General features: G+C 36.7%; 1 protein-coding gene across 1 annotated transcript in view; it reads right to left on the bottom strand.

Annotated features, from left to right (window-relative positions):
• Window positions 1-3,362: 3,362 nt before the first annotated feature.
• The window catches only part of LOC106961404 (nucleolar protein 58-like), a 57,170-nt gene continuing 33,580 nt past the window's right edge, over window positions 3,363-26,952 (bottom strand). The window contains exon 2 of the mRNA XM_015055124.1: window positions 3,363-5,407. Coding sequence (XP_014910610.1) covers window positions 5,085-5,407 — 323 coding nt within the window. The 3' untranslated portion in view covers window positions 3,363-5,084. The remainder of the gene's footprint in view (window positions 5,408-26,952) is intronic.

The raw sequence follows: 26,952 nt of genomic DNA on the forward strand, positions 1-26,952 counted from the left end.
CTGGACAAAATGTGTCTCAGAAGCTGCCTTCTAAATGTCCTAAATTGGTAAATATAACTTGATTAATACTTAGATATAAGGGATTCTATGGTAAATACCTAAATCAATATTTAACAAATCATCCTAATCAAATGAACCATTAGGTAGGGATGATGACATCATAGGCAAAAAAATATATATATTGCAGAAAGATAGAAATGTTGATGCTGTTTACTGGAATAAAAGCATAACTTTGTAATGCTACTGAGAAAACTAGGTAATTTTCTCGAAACATGGGATCAGCATCATTCAAACAAACAAAAAAGGAAGGAGAATCTATTCATCTTTTAAAATTAAAAACTCCTGAACCTGCATCAAATCTGAAGCAAGAGAAGCACAGTGCCACAATTATCTAATCCATCATGTTTACACCTTAAACCCGGTGAGACGAGTATAAGCTGCGAAATAAAACCCAGAGAATGACATGTACGCCTCTAAATCCAGCCGCTGCTTATCCAGGCTGCTGCTGAGGATCTGCAGCTTTCTGATTGTTGACATCTTGTTTGATGTTCTCGTAACAGCTGGGTGTGTGCAGCCTGGTCCTGAGGCTGAGGTGATTTAATGGACACAAGTGTGAAACCTGGGAGAAGTTGGTGAATCTAAAAGACAAACATTCAAAACAGACATCAAAGACAAAACAAGAGGAAGAAATTGAAGCAACCAAAAAACATAAAGAAGTAAATTGAGTAAAAAAAACAAAACACTGAATGTTTAATCTCTTAAGCTACTTCAATATTTTTGCAGCAAACAAGACTTCACTGAGAATATCCTCAGTCACTGGGCAGAGCAGAAAAAGTTGGTTTTAGAAAAAATATTTTGTGGCATTTCCAAGGAAGGAACAATGATGTTCTCCTACCCAGAGACACACTCCAGCCCTGTTTAGCCCAGTTCAATTGAACTTTTGTTTGTTTGACTAGAAAGTCCAGTTCTTTTGATGAGGTGTGAATACATAATTGAACTCTGATGCAAACCAAAAAGCGAACTCTGGTCCTCCTATAAACCCCGGACTCGGTTTAGTTGAAGTGAACTGGTGCGGTTCGAATGCATGTGAATGCCAAGAGAACTGGAGACTGCTCCAAAAGGAGGAAGTGGGCAACAGCACAGGGCATTCTGGGTAAATACAACCAAAACAAACATGTGAGTCTATCGCTAGCGGGGGAAATGGCTAGTGTTTTTTTTTTTTGTTTTTTTTTTTGTTTTTTTTTTTTTTTTAAAACATAAAATAAATCCTACAACTAATAAAACCTGATTCAACTCCATTTTTGTGTACACTTTCTGATGAAGGAAGATGTGCTCAGTGTGTTCTTCACTGAGCACATCTTCACAGGGGTTTTTGTGATGTTTCCTTCAGTAGTTCTTAGGGCAGTGCTCCCACAGGCGAGGTTGATGAAAGGGTTTGGTTTGTTTGACGCAGTGTAGTGTGAAAGTGAACCACACCAGCAACTGAACCAAGTTTACCAGAGTATCAGCTGTGAAAACACCTGAGGACTAAGTCCAGCCTCCCTTCAGCAGAAGCTCATTTGTGTCTCAGTTTTTGGTTTTCATCCATATTTCATGAACGTACAAGAGTTTGTTCTTTGGCTTTTAATGCAACTGAACCAAAAAAATATAAAGTTGGCTTTATTGCTGTACTCTCTGTACCTCAACAGACCAGAACTGTAACAAATGACTGAAGACCCAATCCATGCATCCATCTTTATAATTTATCCATCATCACACTTAACACTAAGACACTTGAATGCCTCTAATTGATTCAGGGTTGAGGGAGCCAGACTCATTTTATTCAAATTTTTATTTTAGGATACTTTACTCACAATATAGGGTTGATCATATGTTTTTGTTTTTGTTGCATAAAACATTCAAGAGACAGTCTGAGAGAAATGTGTGGATTTTAAGATAAATTTAATTGATTAAATTATTTACACAAAATTGGAGTTGATGCATTTGAGTTCTTTAAGTGACTTAATTAAATCTGGTTTGCCTAGATTTCTGAGGCAAACCAGATGTTTTTGAATCACTTTAAGCTTGAACAACTTTTAGTTGAACTGAATAGCTTTCAGTTCAGCTAATGAACTAAGATTTCCGAAAAACTGCTTGAAGGATGACAGATTTGTATAGATTTGTGTCTTACTAGGCAGACCTTTAAAAAAGTTCCACATCCAAGAATAAGTTTCTGTCAGTGAAGAAAGATCTAAAGAGAGCTGAAATATGTATAAAAAAACCAAAACAAAGATGGCAGTTTTGTGAAGGTTGATGGATGGAGTGGTGCAGAAAGAAAGGAAGCAAATGTATAAAGCTAACAAAGACGATGAAAGAAGATAACAGAAGTCATCAGAAAGCAATTTTTAAGGTCGCCGGGAGGAAATGAAAATCTAAAGTTTAAAAAACTGTCAAAACAAGAAGTGGACTGAGGATGAAAGATGAAAAGAAAGCAGAAAATCCAAAAGGAACAAAAAGACAAGAAAAAACAACAGAACTTCAGGGTATGAGATGGATGTAAATGGAAGAAATTTAGCAGCGTTAAACACAGTGAAGAAAGGGTTTTGTTTGATAGTGAGATAATATGGGCTGAGACAGAAATAAAAACATTTACCAAAAAAGAGAAAGAAAAACTAAAATCATGGGAGTGTAACTTCATCTGCACAGTCTGTTGGTGGCCTCCAAATTAAACAGAAATGACTTTGTTTTAGCACCTTTTACCACCTACGACCTGTAGCTGATCCTGCTTTTATAGCCAAAAAGAAAAAAAAAAAGTAACATTAAAAGTCTGCAGACAGCCGTGTTCATCAGGTTGATGACGGCTGTGATGGTTAAAAAAATTCTCAGGAGAGTTGCTTGAATAAAAAGTTCCCGCTTCTTATGAGAGACGATGGAAAACTGGGAAATCGAACATGTGCTTCAGTAAAAAGGTCAGATCCAAAATGAACTTTTGACAGAAATTTAAATTCTAAACTTTTCTTTAATGAATCATGAAACATGTCAGAAGATGAGGTTGAAGGCTAAAAAGATAACTATAATTTATCAAGTCAATAAAATAACCCCGTCTTGTTTCGCCAGCATACGAAATAAATTCAGACAAAAATATACTTACAACTCTTGAACCAGCGCAGCTGGAGGCCATGGGGAATGACTGCTCAGAGTTAATATATATTTAAGATGTACTTCAATGTGGATGATATTTTAACTGGCAAAAGATGAAAACTTACCACATTCAATGAAGGTAATTTACTCCCCACCAGCAGAACAAAAGGAGGAATATTGCACAATCACAACCACAATTAGAAGGCAGTAACTGCCTAAAGTAAGACACTTTTATTACTAAATAATCATAAATAAGCTTATTTTATTCTCATGTTTGGGGACTTTAACTACAGGCTTCACAGTTAGCAAAGTTTTTACAGAAATGTCTTCTGGGATAAACAATGGCTATAAAAGCAGACTCAAAGGAGGAGCCTGATGGATGTGAACCAAAACCTGCTCCACATTTCAAACATTTCACACGTCCAGACTGATATGAAACTGGAACTTATAGTGCATGGTATCCAGTGGATACTTTACAAAATCACCAAGATTTCTAACAGTCTTTCTTGGCAAAGACAAGATGGCGCTATTTCAACTTTTACACTTAAACATGTGTGAAATAATCAAATATCTACATTAAAAAAATGTTAAAAATGGAGGGGAAACTATATTCAAACAGGAGGGCATGAGGTTTTTGCTCAAACAACAGAGGCTGAGACCAACATTTCAAACAGCCATCTGTTTCACAATACAAGCTAAAAATAAGAATAAGTATCCCGGACAAGAAAACAGCTTAAACTGGACCCACAGACATGCTTAATGTGGACTTAGAGAGTAACGCAGAGCTGCTGGCACAGCAACAATGGCAGGAGTCTTCAAATGTTAATTCTAACAGAAATGCACCTAAAATTCTTAAAATCTTAAAATCCACTTGGATGACAAAAAATGTACAAATGTGTGTGTGAGCATGCATCAAAATGGGAAAAAAAGTAGTTTTTCTAAAACTTGCATCCAAGGTTGTGTGGACATGCAGACATAATTAGAATGTGTTTTAATTTCATAATAATGTGAAAATCATCACCAAACAGACAAGATACAATTGTCTTTTATGAAAGATGTTTCTTAAATGTAGTCTTTGAATCCTTTAAGGAAACTTTCAAACTATATCGGTCTAATTGGCCCTGAAATGAAATAATATCTGCAAAAGTGTTTATGTTTTGTTGTACTAATCTGAGTTTTTTTTTTTTCCACAGGACTTACAACACAGCAATTTTTGCTTCTAAAAAATGTCTAGTTTTCTCGTTTCACTCCTATTACTTCTCTTTATTCTCTTTAAACTGACATTAACGAAGCTGTTTAAACCACAGACGAGCAAAGGTTGGAACTCCAAGGGGATAAGTACGTGTCCATACGCCAGCACACGTCCTTCTTGAGTGAACCAAACTTAAAAAAGCGGTGAAGGTCAGACGGGGGTGGCTGCAGCAGCGGCAGCTGTGGGATGTAGCCTTGATTTACCCGGAAGCAGTGAGGCGGCTGGACGAGCCAGGCGATTTTTATTCCTGGTGGAAAGGCGGCGAGGGCTCCGGTGAACCCTCGAAGTGTGTGTGGGTGTGAGCTGGTTTGGGGCCCTGGCTGAAATTAGTGCTGCGGGTTCAAATGCTGCTGAGGCAAGACGAAGACAACGACGAGAAGGAGGAGGAGTTTGCGTTCATCCTCACCCCTCGTCGGCTCAGAGCTCACCACAGTTGGAAAACACACTCGCTGAACGGCTATATGTTGCGGATTCAGCAGAAGAGCAGCGGATCAGCGCGGTTGTGTAAAAACATCTGGGAGGAAATGGTTTTGCCACTGACAAATGTAACCCTAACAGAGAATATTTACAATTAAATGCATATGTAAACCGTATAAATGGACATATTCCTGTTAGATTACCCTGTTTATGTTGACATGTAAACAGTATATGTGTGGAAGATGAACTTTATATTTTTAAATGCATATAAAGGTAACATATTGCATTGCTTCCATCAGCCCTCTGCGGCTTCCGGGTCTTTCTTCTTCTCTTTTACTTTTAAAGAGGACTTCCTGGACACTTTTTTGTCCCCAGACTCCTTTCCTTCTTTCTCTTTGTCCTTCTCCTTCTTCTCTTTTTTTTCCTTGGAAGAAGATGACTCTTTCTTCTTCGTGTCATCCTTGGGCTCTTTGCTGGAATCCTTCTTTGACTCTTTTTTGTCTTTTGATGACTCCTTTTTCTCCTTTTTCACCTCCTTGAGGGTCTCCTCTGGAACCCCTGCTTCCTCTTTCACATCTGCCTCAGATGGCTCTCTGGAAACTTCTTTCTTCTCTTTTTCTAAATCAGGAAAAACAAGACATACAAAAAAGGCAGTTATTTTTTGATTACGAGGAAAATACAAGTTTAGCTAGAAAAGGAAGGAGGGAAATTAAACTGCAAAAGCACTAAATATTACTAAGTATTTTTAGTCTGGCTTCTGAAATAAGATCAAACTTACAAGTAACTTTTCAGCAAGATGCAGGAGCTTGTTTTAAATCAATAATTGGTTAATGTGAATGGAGAACTACTAGTTCCATTGGTAAATCATTTCACCTACAACATGGGAAATAGGCCTTGTAACATGGCAAATGCTTTTGAGAGATGTGAAAAATTTTGTGTCAAGGAGCATTTCTGGCCAGAGAACTGATTGATGCAACAAAGAAGAGATTTGGCTCTGTTGTTATTTAATTGCTCTAGAATGAAGACTAGTTCATGTTTGCAACAGACTGATGTAAACACGTTTAGAACAAATTAAGTGACAACAGCACCTGCTGCATGACAAAGAAACTCCTCCTAATCTAACATCCCCCATCCCTTGTAAAGACACACACATGAATACACACAGTCTTCAGCTCCGCCTCCTTCAGCTTGAACTGGCACTCTGATAAGATGATAACAGGACTGTTGTCTGCCAACAATGAGACGCACTTCTTATCTCCATGAGAACGGAGAGGGTTTAGAGACCGCAGACGACAGCCTGGTATCTCGCTGTGAGTGGAGACTGCGTTACAACAACCGGCTCTAAAGGTATCTGAATGTGTCTGTGTCCTCGGATGTACGTGATGGAGACAACCGGCTGTCCTCTCAATCTGCTCGCAGACTCCAGAAAGAAGCTAATCAGACGGCCCATCGTCTACGGCTTTACAGACAGACTCGAGTGCCGTGTGGCAGCAGGGTGCCGTAAACACAGCAGAGTTGGGTAGTAATGAGTTATATTTACTCAGTCACATTTACTTTTAGGACTACTTTTACTCACGCTGCACTTTGTACTATGTACTTTTACTATGAAGTGTCACTATTCTTCAGTAACATCTCTGGATACTCTACACTGCAAAAACACAAAATCTTACCAAGTATTTTTGTCCAGTTTCCAGTGCAAATATCTTAGTACATTTGAAATAAGCCTAAACCTACTTATTTAAAAGTAACTTTTCAGCAAGACATGGGGAAGCTTGTTTTAAGTCAATGATTCTTGAAGATACATTAAAAAACAAAACAAAACAAAAAAACATATCATTACATATTATTTTCATTTTGGTCTTTAAAAAAATATTCACATAACTTTATATTTTGTTCTGTCTTATGTTAAATATTAAATGACCAATGTTTTGATCAGCTACTCAGCACTCGAGCAGCCTTTTTACCAAATACCTTTTTATTCTTAAGTAATTTCTTAAATGGCTACTTTTAACCCTGACTTGTCAACACTTTTTGAGTACTCTACCCACCGCTGTTCAACGTTCATTCTGTCCTCAAAACAATTCAAAACCATTTGAATTCGAAGAAACTAAAGCTGATTTCTTGTACGACTATTTTTTTATAATTCTGCTCACATAAGAAGAAAAATGAAAGATGATAAAATCAGTCTGCAACAACAAAATGTACCGACTCATAGTGTAACAACTTAATTGCGATGGCTCATTAAACCGCCTGTGTTTCACCGCCAAAAGCCACTTGTCTCCCCACCCGACCATAAAACCACAAAACTACAAACACAAGAGAGGCATATATGTATAGACAAGAAAACACACGTTTATATGCAAATTTACACCTAATCCACCAAATTAAACTATAATTAAAACTTTTAAAGAATACAATAAGAGCAACATGCAAATTATTGTACCGCTCCCTTTGTTGTCAGAACTTTTACGATCAGACTAAAAGACATACGGGACGTGGGTGTCTCTGTCAGGATAGTGAAGTTGTAAAGAAACAAATTGTCATGGTGAAAGTGTCTGCAAACACATTCCTGTTTTTTTTTTTTTTTTTTTTTACAAGTGCTGCCAACAAAAACCTCAAGAAAATGTGTATTTTATGTGAATCAAGAGCATTTCATCAGTGGCTCTGAGTGGGTTAATCCCATAGCGACAGGCTAATCCAGACTTGATGCTAACTGTCTGGTTACAACTTCACACAGAAGACACATAACCCCTGAGCAGCTGAGCCAACAAACACCATGTGTGAGTTCATATCAGCCAGTCCACACTGACTCAACACAATACCAATAAGAAACATGTGAAGCAACCAAATAGGTTCCTAGAGGTTAGACGTTTTAATGTCCCTTCTGCTTTGATACAAAGTTACTAAGTGCTGGTTCTCTGCTCTCCTAGCTCTCCTTAAATATATATATAAAACTGTCAAACCAAAATAAAATGTTAATCGAACTAATCTGAACTCAGACTGGCTCCTTAAAAATATCCAGGTCACCTACTGGGCCCATTGGAAAAGACAGATTTAGTGCTGAAATTATCCTTAACTGCAAAGTAAGAAAGAAAGAAAGAAAGATGTAGCATTGATTTTTTTTCCTTTCCTTTTCATTTGTTCCACTTCCTTTTCTTCTTTTTAAATATTCAGTTGATTAAATAAAATGTGAATGTTTTTCCAAAATATGTATTTTTACATGTTTTATCTTCGTTTTGTTCTGTGAAATGATCAGTAGATGGGTGCTTGATTGCTCTTAACTTTTTATACAACATCAACTAGGTATAAATATCTGAATCAACTATTTATATGATCCAGTTTACAGTTTATTGTTTTTGCCTTGTATAGATGAGTCTAGAGTAATTCAAAACCCTGGGAAATTTAAAATTAAAATTGTTTTTATTTAACCAAAGGGTTTGTATGGTACAGAGAAGGAGACTGATATCTCTCACAACACAACACAATGTCAGAGGATGATACGTTTTGAATAAAACCAACATGCATCAGTGTTTATTTAGTTTATTCAAAATGCAATTTTATTAAAACTGATATTAGAGCAATCAAGGTCATTTTATAATTGCTGAGTAGAGTTTTGCATGTTTTCACTGATACTTAGATTTATATTTGGTGATAAGATAGGTTGGAAGGCCTCCTTACTATAACCCTAATTTTAGGACAGCTCCCTTCACTGATTCTCTACAGACTTAGATTGGCATCCCCAAAACTGAAGAAATATGTTAGTTAAATTAAAATGTTCATTTCAGACCTATAGTAAAAGTTCCAGAAGGATGAATGGTTAAAGCTGAAGAGCGAGAACGTCTGTGTGATGTTGAAATGAGCCATCAACAGGAGTCAAACTGGTTATAACAAGGTGTTATTTCTGTTGCACTCCACTTCACACTTACTCACCAAAACGGTTCTGTGTCTACCGTCCTAGTTGGCTCAGTATTAACACTTTGTCTTCTCTGGCTTCACACGGGTCAAATCAAACAAGCAAAAATGTTTCTGAGTTGCAACTTTAAGACATTAAACTTCAGACTATTTTATTTATTGCTTTGTACATCCACACTCATAGAAAAACAACATTAAAAGATTAAAACAGTGCCTGCTTTTCAAAAGTATTACAGCGCTTGTTTTTTTGATTGGCGTGAAAGATAAAAGTGACTGTCACATCAGATTAGAGGAATAGAGCTGTTTAATTTAATATCTTAATTTAACAGTCAAACATTCAGCCTGAGCCTAACTGATGCGTTTAATGGGTTATGAACTGATTAACAGCAGCCTGGTTATGTATCCACAGATACTGAGAGATTGATCTGATCGTATTTTGGCGTTTTATTGGTTTACAGATGTCAGTTTAATCTAATCATTATGATGGCTTACTGTGCTCTGTTGTTTGATGGCTTTGTTTCACAAAGGTCATATGTGTAATATTGACTTAATACAATTTTTAATATCTGAGGTAAAAAGTTCATCAGAAGGTTTGAGTGCAAAGAAACACAATAAACATTGCAGAACATTTTGTTTTTGTATTATATTGTCTAATAAAGGATTAAACAAATGAAAGTATGATCTGAATATCAAATTTGACTATCAATATAAACGACCAGGTAATCTAAAATAGTCCTGATAGTGAAAGTGGGATTAAAACGATCCTTTCAGGTTAATGTTGATGATAAATCTGTGGCTTTAGAGGAACTCTGCACTGATGGAGGTCAGTAATCATCATTGTAGGCAGGGGTCAACCCCTCATCGGCTGGGTGTCAAAGGTCAATGGCCCTCACCTACTTGGCTTGTTTTTTCAACACAAATACAAAATAAATGTGAACTAACAAAACTCAAGTTAGATGTTCTCTTTTTCTTTAAAGAACAACAAACAGCCAAATGGCAGCCAGTCTGCTTCACAAACATGACCAATACCTTTCTGAGATAAATGTTTTACTTTTTCTATCCATATTTTTTTTCAGTACAAACACAACAAACTCCATCTGTCTTAATGACATCCAGAGGCAGGGGGCAACAATTTTATATAAATTGTTTGTTGAGCTGTGGAACATTTTTATGTCACAATTCAAAACTTTTACCACTCAGTTTTTAAGACTTTTTAGTTCTTTTAGTGCATTTTAGAGATATAAAAACAGAAGTTGATAATGAGGTTATGGAACATATTTCTACAATGAACAGGGTAACTTTGAAACCTGGGAAAGTTAGAGAAGGACAGAAGAATGGAAGGATGGAAGGATGAAAGGGAAGTGGATAAATCGAGGGATAGAGGGAATGTTTAGAAAATGAGACAGGAAATGAAGTCCAGAAATGCAAATATTTTCTTTTTCCATAAATATCCAGTCTTGTCCAGACTGTTAATAAACCCTGTCAAGCACAATTATGTGCACAAAACTGAATCTCACTTTTCACTTTTCAAATTCCACTAATTATATTTATTACATGATGTTTGAGCAATATAAAACATCAATGAATACAAAACTCAATGAACTCACTATCTGTGTTTGAGGCTGATGATAAAAAATAGTTGTTAGCATGCATCTTAATTTTGTGGTGCTGAAAGGACAGTTCCTTAAAAGATGTGTGTGTGTAAATCATCTAGTTTGTTGCAATAATTATGATCAAACGATTGTTAGTGTTTGCAATCTTTTACTAGCTTTTGCCTGTTTCTGTCTTTCACTGCGAATATTTTCCATGTTGAACCTGAAGGACTTTTCTTGTAAAAGGTATGTGATTAAATCTGTCAGTGTTTTTGCAATCGCCAGGAGGTACCCCTTCCTAAAATGTTGATGAAAAAGAAGTCACGGCTAATCTGACGTCTGACAGTAAGGACAGAGGACACTCTCATGCTTGGCCTTATATCCTGTGGCGTAACATTATAAAAGTCAAATGAGCAGATCTGCAAAAACTTTCCACATGTTTGTAGGTCAGGAACATTCACAATCACCCAGGGAGACCAAAGTGTCGAACGTTTTGCTTTTACTTCCAAAGTATGAAATAAAACTGTGTGCGAGGGTCAGGTCCTTCAGGGAGTGGTAGCAATGAGTCGATAAACATTGATGTTGTAAGACAAGATGGTAGCTTCCTTCTTGTATGGAAGCCTAAAGGGGTCAGGTCACGTCATGTCAGTCTGTTACTTCAACAAACTAACAAAGTTGAAGTGTGTAGACTAAACAGTGCAGAGCTGTGTGTGCCACGCCATCCTGATATGAAGGGATCAACGTGACTTTAACCTCTTTTCACGTGGGACAGCAACTAGCTGGAAAAGTTAAAACAGCCTAGAGTTTTTGAATTCAATATGAAACTGACCCAGCTGGGTCCAATGTAGATCTGTTCAACAGGAAACTAAAAGATGGATAATTTATGTCATCAAACAGCATGTTATTATATATAGTGAGTGCTTCTTAGGAGAATAAACCCATTATGATATTGTTCTCTGGAATGAGTGAGGAGGTGTTTCATTTTAAGAAGCATGTTTCTCGGCATAACGGATAAGGAAAAAAGGCTGTCACATTATTTATACTGACTGGCTCTAATGACATTACTGGCCTTGGGCACTTAGTGGCTTGCACGTAGATTCTGTGTTTCTGATTTTGTTGCACGTCTTCTCCCGCCTTAGTTTGGGTTTCTAAAAAAGATTTAAGTTTAAACAAAAATAGTTTCTTAGTTCTTGATCAGGGGTCTAAAATTTGTAGATATTACTTCCCTTTGACTTTATGGTTAGCAATCATACTCCCAGTACAAACTTTGAATGGAAAAAATAAATGATGTCATTTTAGGAACCAATTTAAAGGAGACTTTGTGGAGGAAATCGTCTGGCGAGAAAATATCACAATTGGAAATTCAGGACGACAGAAAAGGTTCATGGGATGATTTTCTTACAGATTTTAGGATTTAAGTGTAGTTATTATGAATACAAAGCATCTCAACGAAATATCTAAGAACTTATTTTAGTTTTATTATCCATCATATAACTTTAATTCAAATAGTTGAGAGTTTTTTCTGAATGAGTTTGACATCACTGGCCATTTTCTAAAGAAAGTGTGGGCATAACTTACTGGAGGTGGTTTCACAAGATGTGGTTGTTTTGCATTGATGAAAAAATACAACAGTATTGTGTTATTTTCATTGATATAAATTTTTATTAGATTTAAGTGATCCTCTGTTATTTTCAATTCTCTGTGCAGCTTTACAAAAGGTCTTCATTTTCTATTTATAAAATTGGTTGAAAGTGCTTCACAAATGTTAGTTTTTTTATTTCATTGACTACTTTCCACCTTATATCTCCATTAATTCTTTGTGGCTCAGATTCAACAAGGTGTCAGAATCCTTCCTCAGAGATTTTGGTCCATATTGCCATGGCAGCGCCACACATTCGCTTCAAATTTGTAAATGATGTAAATCTTGTATTTCACCAGATCCCATAGCTGCTCTTGAGGCCATTGGATCTCAATGAACTCACTATTTTTGTTCAAATACATCTAAACATGTGTATCTCATCATGTGTCCACAAAAGGTGAATGGGAAAACCTTGCAAATACCAAATAGATGAGTGGTGCAGCGTGTGCGATCCTTTAAATGACAGGTGTCTGGTTTCTTTATTCTGTAAGAGAGTCTAGTTGTAAACACTTGTTTGTTCCTAGTGACACAGAAACAAAAACCACAGCAACAAAGGTCAGCGTGTCCAAAAGATAAAGAGAACGACGCTATCTGTGGTCTGTTCAAAGCCCACATGTTCTGCCTGGATTCATGTGTTAGCAGTGGATCATAGCATTGCATTCATCTGCAGGGAGGCGTAGTCAAAATAGAGGAGGCCGCACAGATCGCCCGCATTGCAGTGCCGTCAGCATGCCGGACGCTGAAGCCGAAGACTTGCTGATTTACAGAATCCACCATGTTCATGTGTGTGACAGAAAGACAGAATCTGTTAAGAACTGAATCTGATTGCATCTGTACCAAAGTGCATGTTTGGAGATTGTGAAATTTGTGAGTGTTTATGTTGAGATCCCATGTGCTTTTGTGCTGCAAATCTTAGATAGAATTATGTGGAGTCAAAAAACTGAATCTGTGTAGTCGATGGGAAACGACAAGGGAGCGAACTACAACACACACTATTTAAACAAGGAGAAAGCTGACAGGCTGAATAACTTCTTCCAATGCCTTTTATTTTTAGGTCAACCTAGTGAATAATTTCATCATTATTTACAATCTTTTGCAGTGCATTAAAATCAATAAGTGTTTTGTCAGAAAATCATAAATAGATTGTGAAGGGAGGATCAATTCGGCAAACGGAGTGCTAACTGCTCACGTTTTCGGAACCTGATAAGCATGGTTGCACGAGCGTATCTGAAGTTGAGATGAAGGTGCAAAACCTTTGTTAATTCAGCTTTTTGCACAATATTAGTGATTCAAGCATTAAAAAAAACTTAGTCTTTAGAAAATAACTTTAAAGGCTTAAAACATGTTTTTCAAATAGATTGAAAAAACAAAACTGGCAAGTTTGTTTAGTATCTAAACCCCGTTGCTGTAGGAACTTGATTCCTGAACTTTAACTCTCACTCTAAAACAACTTGTTTGTACAAATAGTGGCAGTAGAATGTAAAGCCTTCTGCTTGTATACAGCAGCAGGCTTTCTCATCCTTCATTTTGGACATTTGAAAATACAAAAGAGATAGGTCTGATAAGATTTAAGGACTTTGGAATAAAAAACAAAATGCAATCAACATTTAAATTTGGATAAATGAACAAAGAAAAAGTGAAAAATACTGACTTATGTTTTCAGATGAGGCAACAAAGTTGAGAAATGCGAAAACCTAAAGACAGAGAGAGGCTGAGACCATTGCGTAGGTTCTCTCTCTCTCTCTATGGGTGTGGTATAGTGGGTGGGTTCATTCCCGTGGTCGGCCAAGATATTTTTTCTCTGCTCAGCTACGCCCTGCAACTAACCAACATGCAGACACACACATACCGGCACACACATAATGTACAGAAAAATATATGGTGGCTAGTCCAAAGAACCAACGATAGAAAAGAACACAAAGCTTTCCAGGTCTGGTAGTGACATAAAACTTCTGTATTTGTCTCTCACAATCACACACCGATGCACAAAAACATGCACAAATGCACGCATACATGCCTCTGTCTACTTCCTCCGCACTCTCTGCTCTCTGTCTAAATACAGCCAACCACATCAGAGACAACGTTTACAACGCTGGGTGAGTTACACACTCGCATGCATACATACACACACATAAACTGTAAATTTTACTCAATATGTATAGCATATACATAACTCTAAAATGAAAACACACACCATGCAATAAAAACTGAATGATGATTTACACATGTGAACAGATACTTACATACTGTACCTTAGATGTAGGATGCTAAGTCTAGTTTGGGTATGTGTGTTTGTTCAGTTGGCTTCTGTTGTGGTTGGCCTGTTGTTCTGGTCTGAGACAACAGTCCATCCCTGGAAAGTGTTTTAACAATCCACCGCCATGACAACACCAACACACAGTTTTAAACAGACACCCAAAGTCTCTAAGCGTAAGGAAAAGAAAATCAGAGTAGATCTTTGCATCCTGATTGTGTGTGCTATCTGACATCATAAACTAAGACAGACAAAACATTTAATTAAGCCCAGAGTTATTTATACCTTGGCATATTTAGATTTAAATGTTTCAATTTTAGGACAGAGTATTTGTTTTTTATGGCACATTAAGTACATCCTTCTACAGTTCTAAAGTTCCCAATTAACTGCCAATCTATTAATGCGATGTGATGTTGGATATCTCTGTATGTTTTTTATTATGTTATGAAGGACAGGGACTTGCTACAAAACAGATTTTTTTAAAAATCAGGCCTGCACTCATACAGGCCAGATGCATGTATGAGTGCACTTGATATATTACAATGATTAAGTACTGAGATAAAAACTTGGCTAAAAACGTAGAAGTAGTCCCTGATGTAGTACTTAAATCCTGTTGTTCCCATATAATCTAATAGTATAGGCACCAGCCAAATTTCTAATCCATCTCTTGTATAACTGATCATCAGCAGGTGTGACTCTTTTGGTAATTTGATGGTTTGGAGATTATGATTGTTGAGATTAATATGTTAAATTGTAATTTCAAAACTGCTATGCAGTGACATCTGTATAACCGTTTTCCTCTTCTGCTCTCAGAAGAGGAAAACATTTACACCAGGTGTGACTAGCTAAAAAAAAAAAGCTCTATCCATCACTTTCAGATGTGTGTTTGAGGAATGAAGATTTCAGTAAAACTGCAGTCTTGGCACTTGTGAACTTGTGGAAGTAGTTGGCCCTGACAGAAGTCTCCCATATCCCCCTCCTCAGTGCCAAACCTTAAGGCAGGATATTTTGGTGTCCCCTGAAGAGGAAGAAGATATTGTCCCCCAAAGAATTTGATCTGCCCCAGAGTCTTTTCCCAGTGGTAGAAACCCAAAATGCCTTCAAAGGGAGGCTTGCTGATCAGATATGTAAACCACATCAACTGACTTTTTCCCATGTGAGGTAGCAGAGGTCCCACTCTGTGTCCTGTAGAAACTTCAACACACTGGGTAATCAGCATCACTCGTAAACATTTAGTCAAATAGTAAGTTATCTGGATTTACGTAACTGAATCAGTTTGAATCATTTATCTGATATAAGCTCCAGAATTTTGAATTTACAACCCGCCCTGCTACCGGCCTAATGCTTCCTGAATGACAGCGTCAATAAAACTCCCACCATGTGAAATATAAATGGACAAGGCAGAACCAGCAGGCTTGTGGCTTTTACTCTTCATGAAGCTAATTATAAAAATATTTCCAGATATTTTCAGATCTTCTTATATTTCACTGTACTATGTGTTTTTCTTGTTGCTCATGCAGAGCAAAGAGAGGAAGGGGAAACACCCAGGCTGCCACAAATGAAGCACCCTGATGGGGAAATACCCTGCACACAGACCTCCCTTCTCCCCAAACGTAAAACCCGTCTGAAAGACCCCAGAGGACCTGAGGGACACCAAGGGGTTTATACAGTTTTCTAAATGGACAACAAGAGAACCAGATCACACACACCTCAAGAAGTAAATCATAACACAGTAACAGAGAGTTAATACCCCTAAAGGTTAAAAGAGGTAGACTGTGAAATCCTTAACCCTGTTACTATGTAGGAAACACCAAAGTAGGATATCTGAATGGTAAAAATGCAATTCCCTTCCTCCCAAAAAATCAACAAATGTTCTTTTTCACCTGCTCCTTTCATCTGTTTTCTTTCACTCATGTACTTGTTCCCTGTGCCAGTTTCCATTCACTTTGCTTTTTTTCTCGTTTCTCTCTTCTTATAAACCAAGTTTACCACCTTTGACTTCATAACAATTTACCTCTTTTACACTACTCTCACACTTTTCCTTTCTATATGTAAATTTATTCTATCTCTTCTTACATTTCTAAATGGGCACCTGTTCAAGTTCATTGTAGGAAACAGCAGCTGTGGCTCTGCATGTGTTTTTTAATTGTACTGTGGTAAGCCACCATTCTTCCTTCGTCTCCTCCGCGCCACTACCTCTGCCAAAGATACACTTCCCATTGCCAGGAAGGAATAAGGGGCGAAAGGAGGGAAGGAACCAGAATTTAAGCCTTCTGACCCCTGCAGGGTGAAAACAGAGGAGACATTGTACTTTCATGAAGGAGTCATTTCATTTTTCTGCATTTCCCACATCCATGAAGTCCATATAATCTGTGAATAAAATCTCTCATCTATTATTTGTATTTCATTTTCTCATAAATAATTATGAATCATTCAATTTAGAAAATAACTTTCAGTTGTAAATCTGAAACCTGACTTCACAAGTCTGGACATACTTTATCCCAAAGGTAAATTAAATGTTGAAACTCATTTTCCAAATATATTCAAGACGTTTTTGTGAATGATGATGCTGTGGACAGGATGGACCTCTGGTAGCAGCAGTCAGCAATAAAAGTGAAGACTGATCATGATTAGACGGTCATGGCATGTTAACAGCTCTATATCGGTAAAGTAAAGATTGTGTTTCACAGTAACCTGTCCTGGATGGCACCATCAGCTGATGACATTCATCGCTGGTTCACCTCATTTGCTTTTGTTGCTCCTCTTTAAATTTGTCTGGTCCATTAAAATAAATGTTTAAGTTGTATTAAGTGTTAAAAAAAAAAAAAAAAAAAAAAAAAAGCTAGCAGTGTAACAAGATCTATGTGATATAAAAGTTCAACAATACTGTATTTCAAGTGAAAATGAAATTCCAAATATAATCCAGAAACCATCAAAGCGGGACTTCAACAGGTGAAGGAAATGCCATAAAATTATGTGTTTAAAATGATGCCCTGTTGTTTAGGAGTCTTATTTTACAGCCACAAACAGGGTACATTATGAAATGCCCTTTATGTTTATGAAGTTGGCTTGTTGTCGGACTGGCAGACAAAACTTTGCTACAAAAGTACTGAAGAAGCTTTCACCACTTAAAGTGCCTGTATGGCAGCAAAGCTAAAAACAGTGACAGAGAAGAAAAATCTGTTACTAGCTAACTGTTAGCTGCTAATAAAGCTGAAGTTTGTTTTTGCTACGTAGCTGGTGCTCAGCAAAATTTGTTTTTCACACTTTTTATTGAGTTTAGACAGCATTGGATCATCTTCACTTACAAATACTTAAACTCATCAATCTAGAACTGTATAATTATACAAACAAAGATTTATGATAAATATAAAGGAAGTATTTTCATCTGTTTTATTATTATGAGAAGTTACAATTAGACAAGAATAAAAAAACGCAAACGAGGGGTTGGAAATGGGTACTACCCATTTTCATACACGTAGCTTTGATTATTTTGTACCCATATAAGTTTGATACCAAATATAACTGTAAGTTCATACCTACCAGGGTAATATTTCACATCTGCTTTGAAGACTGACAGTTCAAACTTATTTTTCATATCTACTCACAGTGTAACAGAATATGCTTAGATTACTGTAATGAATTATGTCTCCCAGCAGGAGGTCATTTTGAAATATTCTGCTTTTTTGAGGAATTATATCACTAAATCAGTCAGCTGGCTCAGAAGGAGATCAAAAGAAATACAACCTGAAATAGGCTGTAATGTACATACTAAATTAAATTAAATTAGATGTTTTCATCACTGTTTAAATTATTAATTAGTGTATTTACAAAGAAAAATAAAACAATGTGCAATTAGTTAAGTAAAATGATAGAAGACTTGTTTTACAGATATGACAAAAGCAGATATGGACAAAATGTCAACGTGAGGATACAAAATCAGGTTATTGATTGATAAACAGGCAAATTGGGGTTTAGCTTCTGCTTATTGGAACTATAAACACAAAGTGTTTAAAAGATAAGGCATACAATGTATTTTTATACAACTAGCATAATAAAAGACACTGTGTTTGTAGAATTATAATAAAAAGGCAATTAAAGAGCTATGAGTTCAAAAAAAATATTTTTTTCCCTTTTCACTTTACGTTTTTCTGTTTCTAAAACAAATCAAAACACCGTTAATGACAAGCTGACAGCATGGTGACATAATATTAGTGCAGGTTGTCTGACCATCCTTCACACCGCCTGTTTGTGGTGCTACGGTTGCCAGATTCAAATCCATCAACTGTGCCTGCAATTAATAAGCCACACACACGCGCATGCACACGCACACACACACACACACACACACAGGCACATCAAATTTACAGCAAACACTCTTTATTCCACCAAATTAACAGGCAGAACTGCTGTGACTAGAAACACATGGAGCCTTTTGACAAACACAAACATACCAAATTGATTCAACAAACAGCCTTCAAGTAACGCTTAATATGATTTTGGAATGACTCAGTTATTTTAATGAGATTTTACCTAAGACACACACACACACACACATGTTCGCCTGGGGGGAAAAGCTTCCTCGTTAATCAAACATTTTCACCAAGCTGCAGTCACACAACTCACCTTCTTTCCTAGAACTGACTGACACTTCCTTAGCCTCCTTTCTTCCTCTGCAGCAAGATAATCCCTTAAGTACTATTTGTGGTTTCACAGAACAGTTCTGTCAGTGGCTTCACGGTAAACTCTTTTTTTTAATGGCAGGCATTTGGGGAATTAATAACAACAAACAGACATATTGAGTTGCTTCTCTCACAGCTGTTGAATATGTGCACTTTCATATTTTACAGACTGCAGCAGCAGACCTACTCCTGTCCTTCTAGGGATGGAAAAATCATCTTCTCACAATTTTTTTAACAGTAAAATTGAAGCATTGAAGCCAAGAGAAGTTTTCTGGATAGATTTTAATCAGTGCAATGTGTCTAACTTGCAGCTGGTGCATTAACATTTTAGGGACATAACCGTTGAAAAATTTGTCACGATTGACAAATGCAAATTCATCCCAGGTATAATATGTTCAACTTCAGAACAAGTTATAAAGCTGTTTTCTATATTACATTAGATCTTTTAAATTACAATTTGCAGCCTGAAAACAGAATTCAGACTGCTGTGGTTTTACAAGCTGAGGATACTGTAAGATATCTTGATTAGCTTTAGAAAATGTATTGTTCAAAGTTCATATAACTCTAAAGTCTTTTACTGTGAACGTTTGCATTTGTTATGCTGCCTTGATGGAAGGATGGAAGTGGACTTTTGGAAGTCCATTTCTAACTGCTTCTAACTGCTTCAAGCAAAAACTGGAATATTCTACTTTTAGTCACAAAGGAAAGTGGAGCTTTTGATAGAATGTTGATCTGATTAGTTTGATAAATAAATCTAGTAAGCTGATAATAAGATAATTGGCAAAATACCAACATTCTGAAAACAGAACTAATTCTGCTAATAGTTGACTTAAGCAATTAATGCTGATGTTAGCATTCATTCTGCTAAGAGTTGGATTAATGCTGTCTTCAGAATGATGAGGGAGCAACTAGCTACTGGAGACACTAAAGTACTCATCTTATTTCCTTCTGCTTCAATTGAGAAAAGAAAAGAAAAATATATATTATCATTACAGAGTCCATAGCAAGACTAATTTAACTCCTGGTAACATCAGTTGCTGCTTCTGCAATGCTGCTAACGTCAGCTTTAAATATTCACATTTTACTTTCATTGCCTCCTGCTTGCATCTGTGGCAAGGCATCTCTGATGTTGGAATTGATGGAAGACAAAAAAAAAATGTTTCAATTATAGTACTTGAAAAGTGATTTAATTTTAAAACAGCTCTACCAACTAAATGGTATCAGGTTTCTCTGGTAATCAAAAAATCTGAAAATGTTTCATTTCCCCCACATAATAGGTACTTAATAAAGTGGAAAGAAAAGCAGGAAACTGATGCATTTAGAGAGCAAATATCAACTCTGGACAGAATCTGCTTCATAAACAACTCCAAGATTTCTTTGATTTGGCAGACTGTCGACAAGTTCTTCACAATTTAATATTGCTGTACTGACCTCAATTAGATTAAGTATGAAAGGCAATTTACTGCGTCACTAACTTCCGTGCCTGTACCAACTTAGAAGATCCATTTGATTCAACATCGGTATTAGATCACGTTAAGGCCTCCAATCCATCAACCATTCCAACCAGATATTTTAGTGCTGTCAGGGGGAAAACTGTTTGTTATTTTTGATGCAAATATTTCAAAACAATGGAAACTTTGTTTGATTTTTGTTTGACACAGAAATGATACTTGAAGATGGAACTGAGGAGCAGTTAAAATTTGCGCCTTTTACCAAGTTTTGTTGCTAAGAATCAACAGGAAAGCTATCTGCATTGCAAAGAATAAGTTAGTCATAAAGCTTTCAACCTTCAAATGCCATGGAATATATAAGATCTATATATATTCTGATTTTCTTTCACAGCTATCTCTGCTAACTGTGCTAATTGATAATTTGCAAAAAAAAATACTTTTACTTGAGATGCTTCATTTTCAGTCTTCTTCTTCTGTCTCTGTTTCCCTAGTATTCCCTCACACACACCAGTAAAGTCTCAATTGCATGTGAATTATTGCTGCAGTTCTTTAATCACAGCTCCAAAAAGCCGTGAAGATTCCTTCTGCTGTGAGCCTAAGCCAGGCTGTAAACACATGCATGAGCCTAACATTTTAATGAAGAACTTTTGAAGGTAATTATATACTTTCTTGGGAGTGTTAGGATTATTTTTCTCACAAGGAGTCAAGATGGAGTAGCAAGCAGCTTTGTTTTAAATGAGTTGCACATCACTTCGGTGTATATGAAAATCCCTTTAAAACAATGCTAAGCTTAATTTGCCTGCACCCACTTTAAATATGTGAGATAATTATCAGATTTACTTTGATTTGCACTTAAAATAGATGTAGTACAAATCAAGTTTTTACTGAGTGCTGTGCCTGGTACTTGGATATTAACTCCAGCATAGGTCTGTTTTTCATTAAAAAAAAATGCTCACAGCTGCTAAAAGTTTAGATTTCAAGAAACTCAGCTCTCAAACACCAGGCTTTGTATGGACAGGAGCTTCATGCAGAGAGGTGAAGAGGGAAAAAATCCAAAAGGAAACAGACATCAGATGAAAACACATGAGAAATACTGAACATGTGTGAGAGGGTGGGTCATCTTTAGCAGAATCATCACATTTCATGTTAACACAGGTGTGAATGTGGGCGGAATAAACACGCATATGAAATTTAAGAGATCTGACAAATTGTACCGCTCATCAGCGCACATGCACACTCACACGTACAGCACACATACAGGCAGGACTGGGGTGAATGGATAACTGCTCACTTTGAGTTTACTTACACGTTCAGAGCCAGTCAACCACACCCAGATACCACAGACATACACTTTGAGTTTTGGACCTCTGGCTTCTCGAGCTGCTGTCCCGTGTTTTCTCCATCTACTGTACATCTGGAAACATCTGGAGAAATTAATTTTATTTGACCGAAACAATTTCTCTCACGACAGGGTTCTGCACTGTGTCTATTATGCAGATTTAAACATCATGAAAATAAAAACTTTTTTTCTTCCTTCAATTGGAAGGAAATAAAAAATCTCACTGATGATATGGCAAGACTAAAAAAAGTTTGGCCTAATACAAAATTTATTTGTCTACATGCAGCCGTGTTACATGCAAGTTACCACCAAACAATCTGGATAGAAGATTCATTTTAGACAGAGGTGCTAATTCTACATTAGTCAGCATTATACATAATATTTTGACATGTTGGTAAAGTCAAGCTGATTCTAATTTGACCTTTGGACAATTATAAGAAACATTTTTAATATGCTGAAACTATTTAGATCAAACTAAAGTTATCAATCTGTGCACACCCTCTATATTTTACAACTTTAAACACACACACACAAACCCACGCACACACACATTTCCCCCCTGTGCCCTGCAGACAGACACACACACGCACACACACACACACACACGCACACACACACACACACACACACACACACACACACACGCATTCACAGAAAAGTGATTAATCTGACCACTCCTGTTCTTTGGCAGTGTGTTTCCGCCAGTAAATCCAGACTCTGGTGGCAGCCTGCAATCCACACACACATACACTCACTTTGTACACACTAATCAGACAATCTTTAACACAGTTCACACAGTCAGACCCACACATGCATCCAGCCACAGAAAAATGCATGCACACAAAAAGTATGCAACTGTGAATACAAGTATAAACATCTATGTGGATCTACCTGTTAATCACAGCTGAGCTAAGGTTGCTACAATAAAAAGGTAACTCTGAAAATCAATAAAGTACAACCTCTGATATTTTTATGGGAAAAACATTTTTTCCATGAAAATATTTTGAGAATATTAGAGGAAATAATTAAATATAATACCATTGCTGGAGGCATTGTATGGTAAAATTGTGCCATAACAAGAAATGGTGAAAGTATAGAAGAAACTTTCTGTAAGACATCCACCTATTTTGCATGGACCCAATCAGCAAACACCCACATTTTTAACAGAACTGACATCTGACACGTCACTGCCTTTAGATACGCTAACAGGACTCATGTCATTGTCTCCAAGCTGCAGTTTCTGCCTGCGCTTCAAAAATATCCTCTTTGATGGCTCTGGAAGAAAGTGTCTCTCCACTTCCATTAGCCATTTTGCTGATATTGCGGGGACTTCAAAAGCTACGTAAGTGTATATAGTGTTAAAGTATTAAAAACTTTGTGTTCCTGTCTGACTACGGAGACGTGCGTCAGCTGATTCCTCTCCGGACATTTATTAGGAACATCAGAGCAGGGAGTGCAGATTCTAGCAATGACCAGTCCCAGGATGGAAAAGGTAATTTTCTAACATTCAGATCTTAGTTACATACGTTTAAATGATGTCAAATAAGATAAATGAAGTGGGTTAGTTCCATAGTTACTTCCTGCTCTGATGCAGAGCATAATGACATACATGTTGGGTGTCCTGCCAGAAAAATGGGGAGAATACAGATAAAACAAAACCAGAGTACTGAGATGAGCGCCACCATCTGGCTCAAGCCCGTCAATAAACCCAATCATGTACATTGAGAAAATGAACATGAACAATACAGAATTTTTTAAAAAGTATTCACGAGTTTTTATTGCAATTGTTTTGTTTTTATGTAAATTTACTAATGCAACAAATGACAATGACAAAAACCTTAGTTGTTGAAAGAGCTAGGTATTCTCTCTTTTTAGCAGCTTTTATTAGAAACTAGTATGGTTAGCATTGCTAACATAACAGTAAACCATAACAGCAGCGCTCTTCGTATTTTCTAAATTGTTCCCAAATTATTTCAGCAATCCAACATTTCTAAATACATTCATATTCAATAAATTAAAATATGCGTTCCGATGAGGCACATTTGCAATCTTGAAAATAACCTTTAAACAATATCATACATCATTTTAATTAAGCCCACTTTTTCCATGGACATGAAACTCCACTCATGTTTAGAGCTGAAACCTCCTTTTAAACACAAACACTACAAGTATATTATTATCAAGCTCTGTCATGAGTACCATCAGCAACATTTATGTTAGCTAACCTTCCTGTCTTCTCATGGGAATCCTACACATCTTAAATCTTACCCAACATGTGATCATGCCATTCACTGCAGTCATCCATTTCCTCCTGTCAGTTTTACGTCAGGAAGTCCTATTTTATTTAAGCGACACATCAGAAAGTTTAAAAATCCTGACCCTGTTTTCTTCCTTTGATCTTAATAAATGCTCTGATTACGGAAGTAAGAGACGGTTAACACGGCCAACTACAAATCAAGAGTCATTTCATGACTTTCACCCATAAAAGATGAAACTGACAGTAAATAAAAATACCTTTTATTTTCTGAATAATCTGACTGTAGATATGCTTCTATTCTTTTGATTGCAATGAATTTTATACTGTGAGTGATCTTTTCCAAATAGTAACATGCCATATGTCGGGTGTGTATATTTAGAGTGTGTGTATATGTGCATGTTGTGGTCAGTATAGCCTAATTGTAGGGGGAAGTGTCTTTTATTGGGCAGAGCATACGCTTCATAATCATCATTAAGAGTGGTGCATCTTATAATTTTACCCGAAAATTTTCTTAGATGTATATGAACATACACAACCTAAGATAAGTAGGAAAGAAATGTCTTCAAGACAACAAGCCAGAACCAAAATGACCTCATTGCTCGGGATGTTTTGGCTGTCCAATTTATTACATCATACCTTATCTAATCAGGCAAGGAAAACCCAAAAATACACACAATCAAACAGCCTAAATTTATAGCTTGAGATAAGACAGGGAGCTAAACAGTAAACAGGAAATGTGTGGGCCTGTGGGAACTAACACATACAGTTTTACCCCAACCTTTCACAGATAAAAGAGTATTTTGATTTTCAAAGCCACTTTGGTAGCATGTACAGCAAATCCAACGCTAATGTTTGTCTTTTATCTTGGTAGCACATTGGCTACAAACTCAGAGTAATTTCTGAATGGATTAAAATAGCTAACATACCATAACTATCCCTTCTGTTTACCAGTAAATGTATTGTCTCAGTCTACACCTAACAGCTCTGAGACCAGCAGTGAAAAAAGGAAAAAAAAAGTCCATGACAAGCTCAAATGTGGCCGCACGATCCAAATTAATCAGGCTTGCCTCTATGTCAATTACTGCAAAGCTGGGAGATTTTCTATATCCAACGTATAACACAAGCTGGAGATGAAACACTCCATCATTTATCTCATTGCAAAGAATACAACAGTGTCTCTCACATTTCACCTATTTGGATAGTTGCATTGCAAAGGGTTTATTAAGTCACCTGATTATAGGACATTGTACAACTGCATACTGTTTGCTATCAAATAGTTTTTCTTTATAGTTAAAAAGACTCGCATTGTGCTTCATAGAAGCATGTATAGCCAAAAAACTTCTCCTTTTTGACAACAAGCTGTATTTAGTTTTAAGACCAATACACTAATGCAAAGTGGAGCAAAAATAATTAAATGAAAAGGACACATGGATTTTTTTAATCTGAAAAGTGTGGTGTGCATCTGAATTTAGCTCCCGATATCCTCAGAGGATAATAACTACAGTCACCTGTGAATAACTAACATTTGAAAATACTTGAGAGCCTCCTTTAAAAACACTCACAAGTGCCTGTTTTAATATTTCAAAAAACAAATGTACCTTACTATGAATTAATATGCACAGTAGAAACTGTCTTAGCAATATCAATAAAGCTAACATTTAGTCGTGTAACAGACCATAAAATGACCCCTAAATTGGCTGCTTTATCTGGGGGCTGAATTTTTGCTCTATTCTTCTTTTCAAAATATTTCAAGCTCAGTGAGATGGGAAGGAAAATGTATTTTTAGCAGTGATTCTCAATTCTGCAAAGAAATCCTCAGTTGGGTTGAGGTCTGGGATTAGGCCCATTATGATACATGAAAATGCTTTGATCTTGCATTGCAGATCTGGCTATAATTTAGAGTCATTGCCTTGCTGGAAGGTAAACATCCACAACAGTTTCAAATCTTTTGCACCATCTAGCAATATCTTTCGGGATTATGCTGCATTTAGTTTCATCCATCCTCCCATTAACTGTTACGTAGATGGTGTGTTTGGATCAGAGCACATTTCTCCACACGGTTGCTATGTCACCTGCATCACTCCACCAGAACTCCCATTAGCCTTTTGGCTGCTTATATGATTATTTCTCTTTTTGCCAATCCTTTAGGTGGAACTCGCGTCTTGTTAGGTTTGCAGTTATTCGTTCGCATTTTCAGATGGACAGAGCAGTGCTCTGTGAGAGGCCCTGCTTTAAAATTTGCACAACTTTATTCCTGATTTTACTTGTCATAATGCTGTTTGCTCACTCATTTTCTCACACAAAGAAAGCTCTGAGGCCTTTAAAGAACTACTGTATTTATACTAAGATTAAATTACACAACCTTGGACTTTATTAACTAGACTTTTTTAGGGGTATCAGAAAGAATGGAAACTGCTGAATACTGAGATGTTAGAGACATTGTAAAAAAGCATAAAACAGACTCAGCTTATTGACCATGTGCTAAGTTGAGCATGTGTGCCAACATGAGAGTGTCGCCAGCAAAAAGTTCACCGTCATGTCCACACGTGTGAGGAGATTTTAAGTTATGGGTGCGTGTGAATGTGAGAGATAATGCTACTCTTTGTGAGTGCATGCATGCGTGTGCGTGCATGTGTGTGTGTGTGTGTGTGCGTGTGCAGAATAAGACTTATGGGTCGTTGCAGTGAATGTTTGTCTGTGTGGGAACTTTAAGAAAATAAGCAGTGCCTCAACAGAGGTAAAAATGAACTGAGTGTGTGTTGTGGGTTGTTAAGATGAATGAAGGTTGTGACACTTTTCTAAAGCAAACAGCTCTCTGTTTGTTCTTGCTCTATCAATTTAGAGGCCTGCCACTGCCTCTGTGTGAAGGAGTGAAAATAAAAAGTGAACAGGCATCTGAAACAATAAGCAGAGATATCTTACTCCAGTGGGAAAAAAAAAAAAGTTCTGTTATTTGGCAGAAAAAAAAAAAAAAAAAAAAAAAAATAAAAGAAACTTTTGAAAAAAAACCTGATTTTAACAACCCTGCAAAACATTT

Source organism: Poecilia latipinna, unplaced genomic scaffold (assembly GCF_001443285.1).
Source record: "Poecilia latipinna isolate Pla-1442-1.1 unplaced genomic scaffold, P_latipinna-1.0 Scaffold1296, whole genome shotgun sequence".
NCBI classification, from domain to species: Eukaryota; Metazoa; Chordata; class Actinopteri; order Cyprinodontiformes; family Poeciliidae; genus Poecilia; species Poecilia latipinna.